Source organism: Larimichthys crocea, chromosome VI (genome assembly GCF_000972845.2).
Source record: "Larimichthys crocea isolate SSNF chromosome VI, L_crocea_2.0, whole genome shotgun sequence".
In the NCBI taxonomy this organism is placed as follows: domain Eukaryota; kingdom Metazoa; phylum Chordata; class Actinopteri; family Sciaenidae; genus Larimichthys; species Larimichthys crocea.
In genome coordinates, this window is record NC_040016.1 from 18,545,359 (window position 1) to 18,566,846 (window position 21,488).

The 21,488-nt window shown below is 39.8% G+C and overlaps 3 protein-coding genes across 5 annotated transcripts in view; 1 reads left to right on the top strand and 2 right to left on the bottom strand.

The window, feature by feature from the left end:
• sys1 (SYS1 golgi trafficking protein) overlaps window positions 1-7,977 on the top strand; it is an 11,252-nt gene extending 3,275 nt beyond the window's left edge. Inside the window, exons 1-4 of one of the 3 annotated variants that reach the window (XM_010746908.3) lie at window positions 1,585-1,741; window positions 4,233-4,496; window positions 4,578-4,645; window positions 4,800-7,977. In XM_010746908.3, the coding sequence (XP_010745210.3) occupies window positions 4,335-4,496; window positions 4,578-4,645; window positions 4,800-5,040 (471 nt within the window). In that variant the 5' untranslated portion in view covers window positions 1,585-1,741; window positions 4,233-4,334 and the 3' untranslated portion in view covers window positions 5,041-7,977. Of the gene's footprint in view, window positions 1-1,584; window positions 1,742-4,232; window positions 4,497-4,577; window positions 4,646-4,799 lie in introns of those variants that run through there. The other 2 variants (XM_010746909.3, XM_027279651.1) reach the window with 2 other exon arrangements.
• Window positions 7,978-8,457: 480 nt separating this feature from the next.
• LOC104931831 (neuritin) lies at window positions 8,458-13,099 on the bottom strand. Its single transcript, XM_010746929.3, has 3 exons — window positions 12,590-13,099; window positions 11,529-11,682; window positions 8,458-10,863 (listed from the first exon to the last, which is right to left on the bottom strand). Exons 1-3 carry the CDS (start codon window positions 12,639-12,641, stop codon window positions 10,629-10,631), a joined length of 441 nt encoding a protein of 146 aa, XP_010745231.1. The 5' UTR covers window positions 12,642-13,099; the 3' UTR covers window positions 8,458-10,628.
• A 705-nt stretch (window positions 13,100-13,804) lies between these two features.
• On the bottom strand, window positions 13,805-18,639 carry LOC104931818 (translocon-associated protein subunit alpha). The gene is made up of 9 exons (XM_019256246.2): window positions 18,479-18,639; window positions 17,272-17,393; window positions 17,086-17,179; window positions 16,857-16,984; window positions 16,361-16,495; window positions 15,875-15,951; window positions 15,038-15,116; window positions 14,770-14,863; window positions 13,805-14,658 (listed from the first exon to the last, which is right to left on the bottom strand). The coding sequence occupies exons 1-9, from the start codon at window positions 18,546-18,548 to the stop codon at window positions 14,594-14,596; spliced, it is 864 nt and encodes a 287-aa protein (XP_019111791.1). The 5' UTR covers window positions 18,549-18,639; the 3' UTR covers window positions 13,805-14,593.
• Window positions 18,640-21,488: the final 2,849 nt, after the last annotated feature.

Below are 21,488 nucleotides of genomic sequence, written 5' to 3' on the forward strand. Positions count from 1 at the left end.
TCTTTATAAGTTCATGAAAATGTCCGGTTTTCAATTGACTGGCACTTTGCATTTGTTTTTATTTTATAAAACGCTGTGCGTGTGTGTATGTGTGTGAGGTAGGCAACTAAAAATAAAGTGAACAAGAATGCACAATTCACATTTATTACACGTCATCATGAGGAGTCTAATGTATATTTCTATTTCTGTATACTTTGCACAGATAGAGCTTTATGCTCTTCCTTCTCTTAGACTTAGACAATTATCTCATGCCTCTGTTTGATGGACTAATTAATTAATTAATCAAATCAAATTGTTTCACACAGGTGTCGTGTTTGATGCACACCTCTTCAAATAAAGCATTTATTCTTCAGTTTTTAATCTACAAATACACTTCCTCACTTTGTTTTTATTTTATTCTTAATAAACAATAAAACACTACAGATTCTTAAAACATTATTGAAATATAATTAGAGAACTTTTTTATGATCACACATTTATTACATTTGTTTATTTATTACGAAGTTTTATTTTAAAGGGACGACTTGAAACTACTGTTACAACTTCCGGTAAGTAAACGGAGGAAGGATTTCAAAATAATGGTTGCTCTTGCGTATATGCTTTAAAAAACATTGAGTGCATCATGGATAGAGAACTAATACAGAAATCCTCTGCTCCATGCTGTGACTGTGACTTTCATTCATCTGTTTACAGCCCAGTTTATTTGTACACAGTCCTTTATCCTCATTTGTAGTTCTTTCTCATATTTTTATAAAACATTTTTATTTCTACGGTCACTTTCTATTTTTTTAAATATAGTTTTTGTATAAATGTTTAGCACAGGTTAACTTCTTAACACAGTTATATATTTGTCTTCTATGCAGATGTTTAATTTATCTGCAAATATTTTATTTTGCTACAAATGTTTAATCTCTGTCTTATAGGTTAATTGTAATGTATGTTTTTTTTTATGTTTGTACTTTTTTTTTTTCTGTTGATCCCAGCATCAAATACTTTTCAGAATATAGAGATGGGACTAGTGTGTGTAACTGGAGTCAGTTTAATGCATGTGACATCTTTTTTTGCAAAATGCAGTACAAATAGGCATATTCAAAAACAATTACAAAAGTTGTTTCTTTCAGAACTACTACTTCTTACATTCAAGAAGTATAAACAGAACAACAATATAAAGTAAAGCAATGGAAAGAAAGAAAGAAGCTCTTATAGGGGACCAATCAAAAGTAAAAGTTGAGAAACTGTCATACAGCGCTTTCTTTGATTTCATAAGTTTCAAAGAATCAAAGTAAAGGTGCAGTTCTTTTTAAAAAAAATTAAACGTTGGGTATTTTTTGAGAATTTACATTTGTGTAGAAAGTATTTGGCGAGTATAACCAAATTATTTATGTTATATTCTAGTTTTCTAAATCTCACATTATTGTAAGTCAGGGGGTGGCACATCTATATTTATTATTATAGGTTAATCAAATTTTTGAAGTCTTTCCAAAACAAATCAGATAGATTGCAAGAGAACATTAAACACTCTTTAGAAGAGTTTAAAATCATCATCTATCTGAGCTTTTACTTTGAAAATCAAGCGCTCGGTGTTGAGTTTTCCTTCCGGGTCATGCGCTCTGAGTTCCGTGTTGTTGACCAGGTGTAGCCGCTGTGAGGCCTGAGCTCGGTTAACGGAGGAGTTTGAACACAGCACACAAACAAAGCGGACTCAAACAGCACAGGTGTAACCCTCTGGACCTGTCCTCAGGTGTGTCTCAGCTGTCTTTGTTGTTGTTTTGTTTGTTTTTGTGTCTCCGTAAAGAAAGCTAACACGCTAGCAGGCTGAAAGTTGTCGGTCATGTTCCGTGTTGTTGTTGTTGTTGTTGTAACGGTTTCCCGTTAGATGAAGAAGTGTTAATGTCTGTGTTTAATGTGACACTCGTGTCCACCTGAAGTGGACACACCTGTTGTCTGTTTAACCTCGTGTCAAACGATGCTAACCCGCTCTAATGAAGATCAACGTCTGCGTTAGCTTCAGCTAGCCGCTCAGTTAGCTCACTCCAGGCGGTTTAAATGTGAAAGTAGAGACAGACTGAGCTGTAATGTCCTCTATACCTCATTTATATCTCTGTGAATGTTATTCTACTGATGTTTTACACACAGATGTGCTTTAATGATCTTCAGTGTAAACAGTGTCTTTATTACTTATTATTATTAGTTTGTCCACCAGAAAATATTTCCATGTGCATATACACACGATAAAATGTCCTTCTGAGTTTGTATGTTGGTCACAAGTTAGAAGTGATGTGGAGAAATTGCTGAAGTCAGTGGGTCAATGGTCAATGGTGTGTTCAGGAGCCTCTGATAATGGTCAATGGTGTGTTCAGGAGCTTCTGATAATGGTCAATGGTGTGTTCAGGATAATGGTCAATGGTGTGTTCAGGAGCTTCTGATAATGGTCAATGATGTGTTCAGGAGCCTCTGATAATGGTCAATGGTCAGTGATGTGTTCAGGAGCCTCTGATAATGGTCAATGGTGTGTTCAGGAGCCTCTGATAATGGTCAATGGTGTGTTCAGGAGCCTCTGATAATGATAATAATACATTTTATTTCATAGGCGCCTTTCTGTCACCCAAGGACACCTTACAATAAATAAAAGTAGACAGCAAAAACAAAAAGAACCATAAAAGTATCAAATTACAAGAATACAACATTAAAAACAGGTTAAAATAGGACAATGCAATTGAATCAGATGGAAAAGGCGATTTTAAACAGGTGGGTTTTAAGTGCAGACTTGAATTGTGAGAGTGAGTTGATGTTCCTTATGACGGGAGTAAAGAAGTCCATAGCTGGTGATGGTGTCGAGACGGGTGGAGGGGACAGTCAGGTGAATGGAGGAGGAAGATCTGAAGGAGCGAGGTGGAGCAGCAACATGAAGATATGGTGGTGCAAGGTTATGGATGGATTTGAATGTGAGCGGAAGGATTTTGCAATTGATGTGGGATTTGACCGGGAGCCAGTGGAGCTGCTGCAGGACAGGAGTCGTAGTGGTGGATGGAAGAGGTTCTGGTGATGATGCATGGACCAGTTGGAGCTCATGGAGAGATTTGTGGGTGAGGCCAAGGAGGAGGGAGTTACAGTAGTCCAGGCGGGAGGTGACTGATGAACCAGGATGGCAGTGGTGTGAGGAGTAAAGGAGGGACGGAGGCGATTGATGTTGCGTAGGTGGAAATAGACGGACCGGGTGATGTTGTTGTTGATGTGAGACTAAAAAGAGACTGTGCTGTCGAGGATGACACCCAGACTCTGAACCTGTGGGGAGGTGGAAATGGTGCCAATGAGGCCCCTACAGATAACACCACAAATACTACACGCCACTAACATCAGGTCTGTTTGACTCTGGTCACCACAATGTTGAGATAGGCTGGCACCTGCTGTTCTCAAGCAAAGCCAAACAACAAATACTGCTGAGGACCTCAAGGCCCATACGTGACCCCACAACAAGAATAAAAACATATCGTATGGATCTGTAGCAGGATTGTTTTTAGGTTATGTCTTTATCTAAAATAGTAAAACTCATCATTGCTTCTTACTGCAATAAAAGTTTAAATTAGAGATTTAAAACAGGGGTCTTCAACCAGGGGTCCGTGACCCTTAGGGGGTCTGCAGAGGTACTGCAGGGCGTCCTCCAACGGTGGAGGCATTTGCATGTCCAAAGACGCACAACTCTTTAATAACTATAAATTAACTTTTTTATCAATTATGACATGCAGGCTAATAATCCAGCATATAAATAGGTTAGTAAGGTGAAATAAATATAAAAGTTATTTTAGGTCAGGCTTAAAATGTGACACATGTCTGGGGGTCTCTGTTCTGTTTGTCTCTCGTCCAAGGAGGTCCTTGGGCTGAAAAAGGTTGAAGATCCCTGATTTAAAAGATAATCAGGGACCCAATTTATTGATCTCATGCCTGACCTATTGACAATGAGTAAGTAGTTGACTGTGTAAAGGCAAACAAGCACCGTTTACTCGGCTTAAACTAACCACATGTTCCTCACATACAGAACAAAATGCTTTAAGTGTAATTACAAGCTAATAGAGGGCATTACGCTTCACTGCCTCTTATGTTTGTTGTAAATTTTCATTATTTTCCTTAAATTAATTATCCTACAGTTGTTTGTAAAAAAGAAAAAAGCTGTTGGGCTACATTTCAAAGCTCGAGCTTAAAGCTTAATTAAACGTCACATCTCGTTGTTTCAGATCTTGAGATCACACGCAGGTCGCACTGGATGGGCCAGCTGGTAACAGTCGGGACCAGCTGTTAACATCCTTTGGGCCTGTACGTGTAACCATCAGTGTGCAATGGCCAGTAACTTCCGTAGCTACATCTGGGACCCGATCCTCATTGTGAGTCAGATCGCGTTGATGCAATGCATCTACTACAGCTTCCTGGGCCTGTGGTTGGCTGGAGTGGACAGTCTGGTACAAACCAGCCGCTCACTGGACCAGATCTTTAGCTATGAAGTAAGTTCTAAAGTCTTTGTGATCTATGTTAGTGGCACATTTGTTCACTCCTGAAATGATATTTGAATGTTTTTTTGGCAGGTTCTCGGTTTTGCAACGTTGCAGGGCCGGCTGTCGATGATGGCGTTCATCTTGAACTCACTTACCTGGTAATTAACTTTATTTTCCTCCTTATACATCCAAAAAGATGAGAGCCTCTCATGAAAATGCTGTTATTCAAACATCTCATGATACTTTTTAAATAGTAAAAAAAGTTTATTCATGTGCATTGATTTGTGACACGACGTCTCGTTGTTCTCGCAGCGCCCTCGGCCTGTGGTTCTTCATCCGTCGAGGGAAACAGTGCCTGGACTTCACAGTCACCGTGCACTTCTTCCACATGATCGGCTGCTGGATCTACAACTCTCATCTTCCGGCCGCCCTGTCCTGGTGGCTCGTCAATGTAGCCTGCATGGCGTTGATGGCGGTAATTGGAGAGTATTTGTGCATGCGGACTGAGCTCAGGGCTATTCCAGTCAATAGTGGACCTAAATCTAACCTGTGAAATATTCGTCGACACCTCGCTGAAGGTTTGTGGGCGGTTTAACCCCTTGAGAAACTGGCTCTGAGGAGGTTTTTCACTGCTCGCGACAGAGATGGATTATGAACCTCCATCAGCGTTGGATTGTCGTCATCTCCTCTTCAGATGACATGCAGATGAACTGATCTATTTATTCATATCTGTCCGATAAATGTTGGGTAGTATTAACTCTGTAGCATATTAAGATATGTTTTAATGCTTATGAAAGCAGGCATCAGTTTACACATTTCTCTTAACCTAATGATTCTTTTTGATTGTGGTTATTTTTAGGAACTTCAGGATGCGCATTCCCTCATTAAGAGATTTATGACATTTCTTCTTATTTCCTGTTAATGTACACAAACAGGAAACTGAAACTTGAGCAAATACAAGAGCAACAAATGTTAACAACAGATATTTTTCCTCTCTCTCTCTCTCTGTGTTGGTTTGATTTCAGGATGGCTGGCTTGGCAAACAGATGTGATTATCGTGTTACAGGATGTTTTTATGTCTAAAATCCACTGCAGCTTAGTCACAGATATCAGCGTGCAAACTTACCTATTGCAGCTTTTATAATAGCCGCTTCTAAAGTCCAGGTTCACTATAGTTTTCTCATGTACAATGGTAGGGATTTTTCACTTAACAATCTCTGCACAAGTATTAAATCAGACTTATTTTTGTCTTTCCGGATAAGAACATTCAGTCTCACTCACAGTGCTTGTTTTTAGGCCCTCCTTGTCAAAGCTTGTACAGCGTTTGGCAGAGCTAGTGTTGTTTGTTTCCGTCTCTTTATGTCCCGATGTATTATGCAGACAGGGTGGCCACTTCGGGGACAGTTTGTCAGCCACCAGCTGTGTTCTGACAGCAGGCTGCGTCTGCGTGTCTGAAAATACTATCGCTGTTTGCGTGGGACATGACATGAAAAGTACTGAAACGTGCAACACTGATGGTTTCTGAACAATTTGAGCGTCTCGACTGATGGTTTTTGAAACCCTGTTCAAATGAACTGCTTATTATAGTATTTATTATATTATTATTATTATTATTTTTACAGGTATTACAGATGTTACACATGCACATATATCGTAATATTCTGTGTGGTGACTGTCAGCTTTGATAGTGTGGACTATGCAGTGTCTTGTTTTGAAATCAGGTTTTTTCACGCTGTGGGAGTTGATATATAAAAGTTGCACAATACTTGGACATCTTGCTAAATAAACTTATTTTTCTTGGTGAGAGTTGGATGAGAAGATTAATACCACTCTCACGTCTGTCCATTAAATCTGAAGCCACAGCCAGCCGGCACTTTGCCTGCTTAAACTTGGAAAAAGCGAAAATAACTGGCCAAATATTGAACATGTCATATTTTGTTTGATTAAATAAAAATTATAAGTATAAGACTTACAACTCGTCCTTTTACAGGGGTGACGTGCCAAACCGTTTCTTGGTTGGGTGCAGCGACTTCCCCGAGTCTGTGAAGTTGATGACAACATGCATGTTTTTTTTTTGTACAGATTACATCACGTTAATTAATAATTAATAATAAGCTGTAGAGGAGCTGGAAGCCAGATATTTTGTTACCTTTGGATGGAGCCGGGCGAGCTGTGTCCTCCTGCTTCCAGCCTTTAGATAGACGGATAGAGTACTTTGTGTTTATGCTACTGGTGATGGCTTCATATTTATGGTACATGAGAGTCAAATCAATCCTCTCCGCTAACTCTCAGCAAGAAAGCAAATACGTGTTTCCCAAAATCTTGAATTATTCATTTTAAGCTCCGGTGTGTAAGATTTAGGGGGATCTATCTATATAGGTATATATATATGACAGGAAAGTGAGGAGAGACAGAGAAAGAGAGAAAGAGGGGGAGTGACATGCAGCAAATGTTGGAAAGGTTAGATTTGAACCCTGGGTTGCTACAGCAAGGACTGACATTGACAGAATAAGTATGTTAAGTATGTTTTCATTCGTGTATGATCACCTGAAAATAGGAATCATAATTTAGTTTTGCATTAGAAGGAGCCATATATCTTACAGAGGAAGTGAGTCCACCATAATATTGAATCGCCACGTTTCTACGGTAGCCCCGATCGGCCTAACAAAACACGTCTTTTTGCGGCCGCTGTAGTTTTACCTTCATGCTTTGGAAGGGGCAGGGTGAGGTGAGCGATACTCAGTCGGCCACGGTCTGAAATCTCACTGCTAGATGTCACTAAATTCTGCACACTGGACCTTTTAAGTTATGATCAAACTCATGACTACTCTCTCTCTTTAAGCCAGTGTCACCTGTTATTTGATAACTTCTTGCAAAAGCTGCTCTGAAAGTTTTCACATGCAATGCCACATCTGTATTCTTTAAACTTTTTACAACGTATTTAAATGCACAGGACTCGAGAGATGGATCTACTCATGTAATAGTGTGGAACAGACGAGGTGTACATATTTTTTTTTCCCCCTCCCTTCTCTGCAGATTTAAATATCGGGTAATGGCACCAGCATCGAGGAATTTTGCTACAGTGTGAGCACTTCTGTGCATATGCTGTTAAGGGAAACACTACCAGTTCATATAGCTTAGGAAAAAAAAAAAGTGTAAAAGTCATGAAACTGTGGGTATGAAAATAATTGGCCATTATACGTCAAAGATGGGTCTTCTAATGAGGGGCATATCACAAGCGTGTCTTTGGCTCTCTCAAAGTTTTCCCACCCCGGGCCCCCCTGATCCCCTCATTTTCTCCCCACCACTGCCTCTGCTGCAAGTGTCCAGGTGGAAAGAAGCAGATGGGAGAGCGCTAACGAGTTGAAAGATGCTGGGCGCGATCCTCATTACCAACACTTTGCTTCAGGGAGGGCCAAAAACAGAAACTCCTGTAGTAAATGAGTCATACAGTAGAGGACTGCATCGATTAAACACTCCACTATTTTACCACTTTGTGTTTCTTGATGTTTGCTTTCTGAAAGGTCACACACACACACTCTGTCAGTTTTAAACATGGTGCTTTATTATTACAAACACATTACTTTGCCATATATTGCTTCATACACAGTAAATAATGTGCTTTCCTATCAGTAAACAGAAAAAAAAAACCTCCACATGGATACTGAACTTGTTTTTACATTCCATGTTCAAACTCATCATCAGGATTCTTTTCTCGTGGTTTAATGATAACACAATCATTTTCATGCTTTCTTCGACGACACACGCAGGGATCAGAGTCCTCTCTCAGAGAAGTGACCGTACATATTGCTCATGCTTTTGAGGACATCACAACTTGTTTTTGTATTCTCACCAGCAGACACACGATGGACGGCGTAAAAATAATAAAGAGAAACAACTAGAACAAACATGCTAATGGGGGGTAAAGGGGTGTGTGTGTGTGGGAATTTATGAATCTGCATTAAAAAGGATGCTGATACACCGCAGGGCTATTTAACTTCATGCACAGATCAATACCACTGTACACTTCAAGGTAAAAATCAACAGACTGTTCATTATTCTGAAGCACTGTCACTAAAGTTATCATGCATTTATGATAAAACCAAAAAAAAGAGAAGCTGGAAATTATTCAGGACCACAGAAATCAGCCATACTTTGATAACGCCTGTTGGGATCGTTGAGTGTTAAAAGGAAATATGCAAATGGTGACAGATTTAGAAAAACAAAAAAAACAAACAAACAAAACAAATCACTTCTATCGCTCATTCATTTTTAATTTGCTCTGAAACTAGGTGACTATTTTTTGCGAAGGAAATTTATGTTTCATAGGAGATCAAAGGACTGTTACAATTAATGATATCTCACTTGGTTTCTTGGAACAAACCGTAGCACCCGTTATCTTTTTGTTGTTGTTGTTGTTGTTGTAGATTCAATACTTCTGAAACTTTCGATCGATTTAAAAGCATGAAACAGATAAATAGAGCTCCACAGTTTGAAATCTATTTAGTTTGACATCATAATTATGCAATGAATTAATGGGTTGATCTTTAATTTGAATACTCTTGGCACAAAAACAATAGTATGTATGGATATTTTGTGTTTTTTAATTATGATTATAGCAGCGATTAGTTTTGTTATTGCATTTAATTTGACAACTGTTTTTATGATCTGTTTACTGTGCGATATATGTGATTATGCAGCTACTCTGAGTACCTAAAAAATTAAGTTTTAGTCTTATCGTGTTCGTTGCAAGTGAGCATTTTCGAACAGAAACGTGTGAAGCGACACTGAACATTCACACTTCAGGATTTTCTTTTGACACAAACATCAACAAGTCAACAGAAGTCTGATCGAGCATAATAACAAAGAACCAAAGCGCCGGGCAAGGCTCGCTCCGAGGAAAAGAGCGCGAGGGGAGTCGGAGAGGTGAACGTGTGATGATGTCAGATGTCTGTTGTTGTTGTTGTTGTTGTTTTTTTTTTGGTGTCTTTATAGCAGCCGTGCAACAATTTCAGCCACAGTGGGCTAAAATTGTTGGGTGGGAAGAGGGGGGGTCAAAAGTATTATACAAGTGGCTTGATTGTCACTTACACAAACATTAACTGAAAGAGATTAAAGGGGCATTTCACCTATAGAACATCTGAATGTTGTTTTAGTCGCGAGCTTTGGTGTGATTAAAGCTGTCAGATTCACGTCTGGTTTAGTTTTAGAATTTGGTCCTTTTACTAATCAACAAACTAACAACATATTCAAATAATAATGACTAAGAGCTAAGATCTGAGACATTGCCGTTAGTTTTAGTGAGTTTTAGTCTGTAGCTCTTTTCAGTTTGACTAATTTAGGAATGCCCTAATTACCTTTTTTCTCATGTCTGTATACTAAATATAAAGCCAGTTTGCTCAGCTTAGCTAAAAGACAGAAAACAGGGGAGAAACAGCTCTCTGTCCAACAAAATCCAAATCTAAAGCTTATTATTAATTAACATCTCATCCATTTAATCCATAGAAAAGAGTAAAAATGATGCGCAGAATCCTTCCTATTTCATATTTAACTTAGCATACAGACGCGAGAGCGGTAGAGATCTTCTCTGCTTACTCTAGAAATGTTGAACTATACCTTTAACTGAAACACGATACAGGGGGTGGACACAAAAACATGAACACCTTGCTCTCTTATACTGACCGCCAGATGCGTCAGAGCTGGATCCACAAAAACTGTAGTATTGTTTGTAGTATTCCTTGTATTGGAATGCGTCTTGTTCATGGTATTTTGTCCACCCCTTGTATATTTGCAACCCAGAGCCACAGGTCTCAGACTGAAATCCTTTGAATATTTGGAGTGTTTGCTTTAGACTGATTAGTTGGCATAAATGTTATTTCCCTCAACTACTCTATCAGTGTCTGGACGTAAGTGAGGATCAAGCTGAAGCATTTAAAAAGATTTCCAACGTTATTCATCACAGAAAATATTGATTGGCCTGCCACAGGCCTCCGTGGCTCTGTGTCAAAATAATCCTTATTAAAACATTTGTCTCTCTTAAATCCTTGGCTTTGAGTTTGCACTCAGGCAGACTGAACCCAGGGGAATTGGAGGCCCTCCTCAACCCCCTCCCATCTCCTTACCCTTAAACCCAACCCCCATCTATACACAAGACCAGTCAGGCCCAGTCATGATCAGCATGCCCATCAGTGGCAGGGTAAGGGTAGCAAGAGGTGAGCTTATGCTGGGAGAGGAGCTGGGGCTGCACAGGTCGAACAGACTTCCTTGGAAGCGCATCTTCCTGGAGTCCTGCCTCAGAGTCTCCCAGATGGAGCTGACTTCCTCCTGACAGTCAGACAGCGCCGTGAGGGCACACGTGTGGAAAGCTTCCCAGTGGCTGTGGCAAACAAAGGATCATCAGATCAGTGCCGCGTCTGCCATTTCACTCAAGAGTTCATCCCCCAGCTACAGCATGCAGGCGTGCACTGGCTGTTGTGGATTAATTTACTTGCCAAAGAGATCCATCACTCAGATGGCTACGTTGGCTCTCGAGTAAGTCAAACTGAGCTTTAATTACCATGGCAACTGAATCAGAGAGTGAAACAATATCACAGATGATATTGCAAGTGGGCAATATTCAACAGAAGGCTTATGTGTAAATCTTTGTCTTCAGTATAGCGTGCTAGAGGTTGTAGGGTGCGTGCAGCAACAATGACAAAAACCGTCACTGGAATTTCATTACTGCTGCAGCAAAGTCATAAATTATTTAGAACAATGGCTCAGTGTCTCAGCACCATTCATTTCTCTATTCTCCCTCTGAGATCATGGCATCTGCTCCTTCCCTCTCCAGTATTTTGCCTCGTGATGCACACTTCATATGTATCTCTCTGTATTATTTTTACACAAAAATACAATCTGCTGGCTGCAGATCAGTGATTTTTTATTCTAACCTATCACAGCTGCTTCAATTAAAAATAATATACAGACTCTCCTAAGGGGGGATGTCCCATGTGCATGAATAGATGTTGCATGCTTCTTACACACTGATAAAGTTAACATCACCTGCACACGGCCGCCACTCCCCTCTCACTGGTCACGTTCTCCTGATAGTTGTCCATGCTCTCTCCCAGCTCCAGGACGCAGTCAGAAAAGTCTTTGTAAACGTTCTCACACCTCACGTCTGCAGAGTCTCCCGACACCGTCAGGGAGAGGAATACTGCAAAACACACACACACACACACACACACACACACACACACACACAGGTGACAGCTCATTTGACCTGCAAACCTTCATAACAACTCTTTTCTTTCTTTCTCAGTTTGGAAGATGAATTAACAGCACCGCCGCGTTCCTAATAAACACAAAATTATTGTAATGAATAATAATTTGGTATTTTTCTTATGTGTGAAATTGTTTCAGTGCACTTCTTCTTTGTCTGCCATCTCCCCAGCAGCTCCAAAAAAATACAAAAACCATAATATTTCATCCGGTGTTCTGAATTAGTTGTTTCGTATTTCAAATTCATGCATTTGGAAAGTCTTCTGACACTCCTTTTAATCTGTCAATCTGTCGATTTCTTACATCTGAACTTCACTTTAGACAGGTGTCAGTGGGCAGATGTTACCACAGAGAATAGCCCTGCACACTGCAGCTCATGCATTCCTTCCACATGGGGTGCAATGCTGTGCTCAGAGCTGTTTAAAACGCTGAAATATCTCTATAATACAACATTCTGCATGAGGACAATGCAAAAAAACCCCAAAAAACTGCAATAAAGCAGCAGTTATTAATAAAAAGTGGCATCCGAGTAGAAATAAATCAAACTATGAGGTTTTATTTCTGGATGTTGCATTACCCAAAAGCTGTCACCTAAGTATAGACACCCAGCAAAACCGTCGATGGGTGTACTACAAGCTGTTGGCCACGGCACAGGTCTCATAACCGTCATGCAATACCGATGGAGATAAATAAAGATGATTTATTTCGGGATGCAGGGGAAGATTAATTTTTAAAAAAGCAAAGAAAAAGAAGATGTAAGCAGTTTTTCCTTTTTCCTGTCAGACCCCTTCAAAGTGGCACGCAGCCCAGATAAACCCACAGAGGAGCTGGAGATATCTTACCCAAGGCAAACGCAAGAATCCCTCCGATCTTCGTCGACATGAAAAATCCCATATCATCCCATTTCAAGCTAAGCGGAGGGCGCGGGATGGATCATGGATCGGATGATGAAGAAGAAGAAGGAGAAGGAGAAAAAGAAAAAAGAAGCCTCGCTGAGTCACACGGAGCTGATTAGCTGCCCATTTTTAATGTGAGTCGGTGTGTGTCTGTGATTAAGCAGCGATAAACACTTGGTGGGTGTGTATGCACAGTCTTTCCCTGCTCCGGCCGACTGCTGACGTTACCTGCCCCCCGGCGTGCGCTGAGCTCATCTGCCCCCCCTCAGCACCGGACAGCTCCCTCACCTCCCCGAGGAGGAACCACCGTGCAACCCTCCTGCAACACTCACACAACACACAGGGAGGACTGTCAGGGTGTCTCTGCCTCACTTTTTATCCACTTCATAGATTTGAATCTCGGTGTAAGGAGCTCCATCACCCCGCTGATGCTCTAAACGGGGTTTAAATCTGAAAGAAATCTTATTTTTAGAGTTATATTAATACCTAATAGCTTCTATTTTAATTGGATGTGTTGAGTTTAAAGTATGTATATATGTCTATAGCATCATTATACAAGCATGATGACAATCATGTAAATAAATGATCACCAACAAGAAAATTAGGCTGAAAAAAGAAGTGAAAGATAAACAGACATCATCAGCCAATGGTAGTAAAGTATATAAAGTATATACATTTATTTAATTAACTGTATTTTTATTGATACATTCAATGCTTTGTTAGTCAGTCTTGGGCCTCCATATAAGAGCAGGTCTTAATTTCCAGATGAAATGTCTTTAAATAATTGTAAATATTTATCCATCATCATCTAATCGTCACCTTAAATGTGTGCGTGTTCTTCCAAAGTGCTGTAAGAAAGACTCTAGGTTACAATAATTTAGTGTTCATTTAGAATAAATTAACTGTGGTGTGTTTAATTCTCTCTCTTTTAATTAGTTCTCGTGTTATTATTAACTATTAGTTTATTAGACTCGAAGAAAACTATTAGGAGGGCACCCATAAAAAATCTCATTAGAGCTGCAAACTGTAAACGCTATCTCGCAAAAAACAACATTATTTCATTGTTACCTGTTAAGAAAATGTAGATAACAGCATAATAATTAGTTTCGGGACAAAGAAAATGTAGATAACAGCATAATAATTAGTTTCGGGACAAAAACACACTTTGTTCACCCTTTTATTGATTTTTGAAAAAAACGTTTTTTTCACAAGTTGTGGCATGCAACCAAAAGATTGCAGCATTGGCACATTGTAAAACCTCCTGAGCCTCATACAACAATAAGGTGAGAATAAACAGACAAACAAACAAACAAACAAACAGGCAAATTAACCTGCAGAAACCTCCAGAGAACACTGTTTTAACATATGTTGTAACTGCAGCTGCCATTTCCCCGCTGAAAGCACAAAAACCTCAGGCCATGAATGACTGCAGTGAGAAACCTTTTGCATTTTTAAGACTGTGCAAGTACAGCACAGATAAGGCACAATGGTGTTTACATGATAGAGAGGAAGGGGATTCAGAAAAGATCAAATATGAATGATCCGCTGAATGGTAATAATGCAGATCACCAAATGAAATGTCATTAAGCTCCAATGTAATTATCATGACTTCACAGGCAGGGAGTTTATGCATTAAGTACCGTACTGTAATAAAAAAATAATGACTTATTGGTTTATTTTTTATCACCATTCACACACATACATACTGATAAAAAAAAGGTCCCTTTAAAAATAAACTGTAGTTCAGTCTTGTTAGTGTCTGAATAGCCTGTTAGAGTCCAGGATGCTCTCTGGTCATGACACCAGCAGGCTGAGATCTTAAACTCATTGCTCGGGACGGAAATTGGATTCCAGAAATGTTCCATGTAAATGGCAATTGGGTAACTGTGGTGAGGAAATGAGCTTTGAAAGCCTGTTGGACCGTATAGTGATGGATGGAAACGGACCGTTTTATTGATCGGCTCCAGCTGCCCTGTTGGTTCGTTTCCGTGGAGATGCTTTAGGGGAAGCCTTGTCTGTAAGACAGGATGCAAAGGTCAGAACAATTGTGTTATGGAGAACAGAACATTAACACGAGCAAAAGATCACCTCTCAAGCAACTGTTATGGTAAAAAATAAAAACCTACTCATGACATTGAGAGTCTCCTGAGGAATCCAGCTAATGTCCACATCGCTCATCCCACCAGTACCCTTCTCAATTTTCACTGGGAGTCTCTTTTTCTGCAAAACACAAGTTGAAGGTGATAGGTCAGATTTCACAGAGAGGAGGCTGAACGCGCCCTGCTGATGTGCACTCTATTCCATCTGCTGCTGTTGACCTTACGTACAAAAAAAACATACATACAGTGCAGTTAACATTAAAAATAGAGAAGCTGATAGAAGACAAACACATACCGTCCTCGTCTCCAGGACCTGGTACATCCCAAAGAGCATCAGGGCGACCAGTCCGACCAGGAAGATGTACATGAACATTCTGCAGAAAAAAACAAAATTATTTCTGTAATCTGTGAGTGGAAGTGACTAAAAGAGATCCACAGTTACTTTGTGTGTTTGCGTACGACACTCAATGAGAGATGGACGTCTACTGAATGACTAGAGACACAATTTACTTCACTTACACTCATGATGCATTGTCAGTTTATACCCATCGAAGTTCAAATTCTTTTCTTTTCTCCAGTGATCATCGAAAAGCAGCAACTTCAAGTGCAGATTTTCAGCATAAAGACCAGTCTGGCACAATTACCCCCTCTGTGCACTAAAGTGCCCTTAAAGTGATCCGTAACGGCAACGTTTTCCCCGATATATTTTGAGATTTTAAGATTCATTTTGCTCGACTAATTTGCTGGTGACAGTTTCTGCATCTTGCACCAGCAGCACTATTCTGACAACCGACGTCTTTGTGCCAATTTCACACCTCCTTTTACAGGTTCTTACATGTGCTGCAATCGCCTGGGGAAGCTGGTATTGTGAAGCTCTAGAGAGCTGGATGTCTTCATGTCTCAAAGAACATGGAAAATAACTAATAGCCTGGCAAAATGACTCGATTTTCCACACGATTCGCATCGATCTGAGGTGCTGAAATGGGTTTAATACGTTTAGTTTGGTGTTGTTTTGGTGCTGCACGATAGCTTGCAAGCCTTCCTTCTGTTTTTGCAGTGAAATAATGCAAAAGAACAAAGTCTTTCTCTATTTGATAGGACAAAACATAAACCCAGGAGAAGCAAGCCTTACGTTTCTCCGTCCAGTCCCTCTTCTAGCTCAGTGATGGTGACAGTCTGGTTGTAAATGGCAGTCTGGAACACGCTGCCCTGGAAAAAATAAACACATAGAAAAACTAGTAAGCAAGTGCAACAACTTTCTTTTCTTCTTTTAGAGATGCTGAATGTCAATATGACTCAGCATTTATCATCTCCATAACAGCATGGAAACAACAGTCAAAGCTCAGCAGACAGAGAATAATGAGAGAATCGAGCCACCAATAGTCCTAATTATACAAAAATGGAAAAAAAATACAGTTGTTACATGAATAAAAAGAGAAACTTCTTTGCTGAGAATAGCATCCTCGGGTGCTAATTTTCATAAATCATCAAAATTTAAGGCGGGCTGTGAAAACCCATCCTGTGGAGACACTCGACAGTCACCGTCTGACATCATTCTCTAAAACACCGACACAAATATTTTTCTATAAATAATGCAAAACTTTTGTTTTTTTGTTACCTCGGTGTCAAGATAGTTGAGGAGGATAACGAGACCGAATGGACGACCTGCCATGGGCTGAGCCGGGATGAAGGAGTACTCGAAGGAGGCCTGAGCCTGGGGCTGCACCACAGTGTTCAGAGGCAAAGCTGTGAACTACACAAAACACATGTTATTGAAACACCGGGCTGGAAAAACTGTGACATGGTAAATAGTTTTTAGATGGTGTTTGTTTTGTTAGGTTCACGACAAACAGCAAAACATGACCGTGTCTTGTACACATGCAGAAGATACATGTATACCCACGTTAATATAAAAAAACAACAACAGAAAGATGCTTTAAATTCTCGTCGATTTATACATTTTACTTGGGCTTATTTTAATTCTGTAGATCATTACACAACCACACCCCCATGATCCACAGTTTGAGACATTTTTAAATGATTTTGCCATGCCAGATAAAGTCAAAAGCTAGAGTAAATGTGAGCTGGTGGTTTTTATTTCAGATCTGACTTACGTTCTGGATGTAGAACTGGAAGTCCTGGGGGTAACGGAAGGAGGCCTCCAACGACTGGACGGTGAAAGCCTGACTTCCCTTGTTGGTGAAACCCACCAGGAATCTCACAATTTCATTGGCAGGAAACTCTAAATTCATTATAGAGAGAGAGAGAGAGAATTAATACACGCATACAAATAAAGTATGAGTTATAAGATGTTCTGACAAAGCCACAGGATGTGTCACCAACCTTCTCCTGTCATGAAGATGATGGTTGTGTCGGCATCGGGGTGAGACGTCAACAGTTTATCAGCTGATTCCTCGGTGTCATCTTCTTCTCCTTCCTGCAAGAAGAACACAATAAAACATGGTATTTAATCACCTGCACGTAAACCCGTGGACTGCCACCCCGCTGCGTGATTAAAAACATACATACCGTGGGTTGTATCTGATCTTCCTCAACGAGCACCTCTTCCTCGTCGTCTTCCTCTTCATCCACCGCAGCATCCGCGTCCTCGGCGATGTCCTCGGCAGAGTCGGAGTCTGCAGAGACGTGGCCTACATAACGGTACATATGTGAGCGATGGTCAGTAGGAGAGGAAGGGTGAAATTAATATACGGCTTTGGTTGTTTTCACGTCATAATACCGTTCAGTGAGACACGTAGATTTGTTTTGGTGTTATTGGTGCAACAATATGTGCAAACAATGTAACGCAGAGAGTGTGTAGATTGTACAAAAGCCTGTATTTAATCATCATATCTACATTATTATCTACATATTTTCCAGTGTGTGTGTGTCTTCAACAGTGATCCCGCAATTTATAAATAGATTTGTCAATATAAAAAGGTATTTTGGTCGGATTTAGTCAATATCACCCGGCTCCAGCTGATTATTTGTGGAGGATGTAGCTGTGCAGAGAAGAAAATCTATTATTTACTCCACTGAAAACATAAAAACAGGCATTATATCTGGTAGCATAACAACTTATAGTTTAGTAAACATGCAAAAAAAGATGGATAAATGTTTATAAAATGATATTTTAGCCTGGAGATGACATCCACACTGCTTTAAATTCATTTATATACACTGCAATTAACTTTTTATGGTTGCCAGATATTATTACACTGTCCACTTTGTTGCCAGTTTACAAAGAAACAAACAACATCAGAGCAGCATTTAAACTCTTTATTTATTATTATATATATTATAATTACATTATTTATTTGAATGTTTGTTTGTAACAGACACGTTTACCCATCTTATCTATGGTGACGTGTCCCAGCAGCCGGTAACCGTTACGTTAACATCCCCCACTAAACTCACAAACACATTTAACGACATTAATCAAAACTTTTAACGCCTTATTTTTGATTATTTGATTATTTTAAACTTGGACGACAGCAGCCGATCGTTTTTTTTATTCATTTCAGAGTAAAACAGATGAGATGTACGTGCATTGTTTATAAATCTGCATCAAACGGTGGATTAACGGTGGATTAACGGTAGATTAACGGTCACTCTGACGCTGCCGTTAAGCGGAGCAGCTGGCTGACTTTGTGCCACGTCAATACGTGGAAAACTGTCTAATAACTTTTAAAACGTTTAAAAAAAACTTCAAACTTAAAGAGAAAACACGACTCACCGATGGATATTAACCCACAGGGGAAGGCCAGCAGGAAGAGCAGCAGCAATTTTGACCCGAAATCGAACATTTTGTTGTCAAGAGTCGGAGGCTGAAGTTAGTAACACATCAGCGTTCAGGAGAGGAGAGGGGGAAGCAGCGGGGCGAGGGGCGGGAGAAGAGGCAGCCGAGGCCCGCCTGCTGGGCTGGCCTTCGCCCGGGGGAGGGTGGAGGGTTGGAGTACTTCAATGTACACGTTAAAGCGTGGGACAACTCAGCACTGACTATGAACGTGAAACGTCACCTTCTACTGTTTGCTACGGAAGCCCAAAAAGGCCATACATACATACATTTTATTCCACCCGTTTTCCCGTGATAACGAGATAATTTCCTCCGTTTTCCTGGGATAACAAGATACAGTCGTCCCTCGCTATAACGCGGTTCACTTTTCGCGGACTCGCTGTTTTGTGGATTTTTTTGGTGTAATTTTGCATGCTTTTTTTTTACAGCGTACTGTACAGTATGAACGCGCATTGTGTTCTGCGTCCTAAATTGGCTAAGGGACTACTGTACAAAATGCGTCTAAAAAGGTGTAATTCATTCGAGATCTCGAGAAAACAAAACGATAGTCTAGTGTATTAAATTACAGAAGCCCTAAAGGGTCATACATACATACATTTTATTCCACCCGTTTTCCCGTGATAACGAGATAATTTCCTCCGTTTTAACGAGATAATTAATTCGACATCTCGAGAAAACAAAACGATAGTTTAGTGTATTAAGTTATGGAAGCCCAAAAAGGCCATACATACATACATTTTATTCCACCCGTTTTCCCATGAACGAGATAATTTACTCCGTTTTCCTGTCCGATAACAGAGATATTTCCTCCGTTTCTCCTGATAACGAGATATTTACTCTGTTTTCCCGTGATAACGAGATAATTAATTCGAGATCTCGAGGAAAACAACGATAGTTTAGTGTATTAAGTTATGGAAGCCCAAAAAGGCCATACATACATACATTTTATTCCACCCGTTTTCCCATGATAACGAGATAATTTACTCCGTTTTCCCGTGATAACGGAGATAATTTCCTCCAGTTTTCCCGTGATAACGAGATAATTAATTCAAGATCTCGAGAAAACAAAACGATAGTTTAGTGTATTAACTTACAGAACCCTAAAGGGTCATACATACATACATTTTATTCCACCCGTTTTCCGTGATAACGAGATTAATTTGACTGTTAATTTAGAGTTAATTTTAAGAGTCTATTATTGTTTACAAAGCCCTAAATGGTTTAGCTCAGCCAATATTTCTGATCTCTTAGTTCCATATCCTGCCCCAGAGCTCTCAGGTCATCATCACATCGGCTCCTCTCAGTCCCCAATTCGCGCCTAAAAACTAAAGGCGACCTGCCTTTTCGGTAGCTGCCCCCAAGCTCTGGGAATAGCCTACCCCTCAATCAGTCCTGCCCCACTATTGATATTTTCAAATCCAGTTTGAAATCTTACCTCTATGATCTTGCTTTTAGCTGAGTCTGAGGCCGCACTACTAAGAAACCTTGTCTACTTTGTTATTAATTTTTCTTTTGTTTTGTTGTTTTTCATTTTCCGCCCTGATTGTAAAGCACTTTGGGTCACTTCTGTTGTTTTTAAATGTGCTCTATAAATAAAATTGACTTGATTGACTTGACTAATTTACTCCTTTTCCCGTGATAACGAGATAATTAATTCGAATCTCGAGAAACAAAACGATAGTCTAGTGTATTAAATCATTGCAGGAATCATCATTTAGTGTAGCAATGTCAGAGGAGCAGAGGATATTGTTCTTGTTTTGTCTCAAAACTCAAAAAATTTCAAACCAATTACTGAGTTTGAAATCGAGTTTTGATTTTCAGGGATTTATGACGACTCAGACTCAGATTGCACCTTCGATAAAGCTGAAGCCTTGCTAGCCGTCTTCTCAGAGACGCACACTGATGTTTACATATCTATAGAAGGCATAAGCTATTTCAGACTGTGTCAGGCCTTGATTGAAGAGAGATGTGATCGGTGATAGATTTCCCTGCTCCACCATCTGTTTGTACCAAGAACATGCTGTATATGACATCTCAAGAGAAAACATGCGGGACAGTTGATGTGCAGTTGAGCTATCAATAGTAGGATGAACTGTGCAAGGAACAAATATGTTATTATGTTTTTTATGTCCTTATTTCCTTTGATCGAGCTTTAAAAAACTTTGTGCAGATCACCTCTTTAAATAACTGTATGATGGAAGATGTCTGACTTGACCTTCAGTACTCTACATACTTCTCAGAAATAACAATCTTGTGTTGATGTTAGGATGTGTGAAAAACAGACCCGAGAATGAAACAATGCGTATGTCAGTCTGAGCCATCACATGTGCATGTAAAGAATTTTATTTAGAGTTATATAGAAGATAATAAAAGCAGGGCTGTGCTCCATCTGTTCTCTTCATTATCCAGCCGAAGGGTCAGTTTTTGAGCTTTAGCAAAGGCCAAAATGTGGCCTGCAGCATGTTGTTTAGCTTAATTTCTGAAAATCCCTTTTCCCATGTTGTAAAATGGCAAATACTGTACCACTACCAACTGGTTAGGAGTCAGCAATCAATAGCCAGTATAAAACAGAGTGGTCAATAAACTAGGTTGTCAAAAAATATGAGTCACTGGAACACACTGAGCATACAGCTTGAGCATTTAGTCATTTGTATATTTCTGCACAAACTACTTGGCAATAAACTGTTCTGATTCTGATAAATGTGCAACAAAGAAAGTGGGCTGATGGATCCAGCTGTACCGGAGATTAAATAGCAATAAAGATAATCAGTCAAACACCACAAGATTTGTATAATGTATACAAGAGATGTAACAGATTAGGGGAATCCCAAAACTCACTGAACCTGGCATACTGAATGCTAATTGGTGTCCATTACATATGGACAATGGTTCATTGACTGCTACATGCTTGATATGTCAGCTTGAGCAATCCACTAGAAGCTGCCATACA

What these genes read in the sequence shown, in the direction of transcription:
- LOC104931831 (XM_010746929.3), bottom strand. Translation starts at nt 12,641, where the DNA reads ATGGGATTTTTCATGTCGACGAAGATCGGAGGGATTCTTGCGTTTGCC. An exon ending in GATTCTTGCGTTTGCCTTGG is followed by an intron (nt 11,683 to 12,589) that starts GTAAGATATCTC and finishes TGTGTTTTGCAG; the next exon opens with TATTCCTCTCCCTGACGGTG. An exon ending in GGAGTGGCGGCCGTGTGCAG is followed by an intron (nt 10,864 to 11,528) that starts GTGATGTTAACT and finishes TGTTTGCCACAG; the next exon opens with CCACTGGGAAGCTTTCCACA.
- LOC104931818 (XM_019256246.2), bottom strand. Translation starts at nt 18,548, where the DNA reads ATGTTCGATTTCGGGTCAAAATTGCTGCTGCTCTTCCTGCTGGCCTTC. An exon ending in AGGTCCTGGAGACGAGGACG is followed by an intron (nt 14,864 to 15,037) that starts GTATGTGTTTGT and finishes TGTGTTTTGCAG; the next exon opens with AAAAAGAGACTCCCAGTGAA. An exon ending in GGAGACTCTCAATGTCATGA is followed by an intron (nt 14,659 to 14,769) that starts GTAGGTTTTTAT and finishes CCTGTCTTACAG; the next exon opens with ACAAGGCTTCCCCTAAAGCA.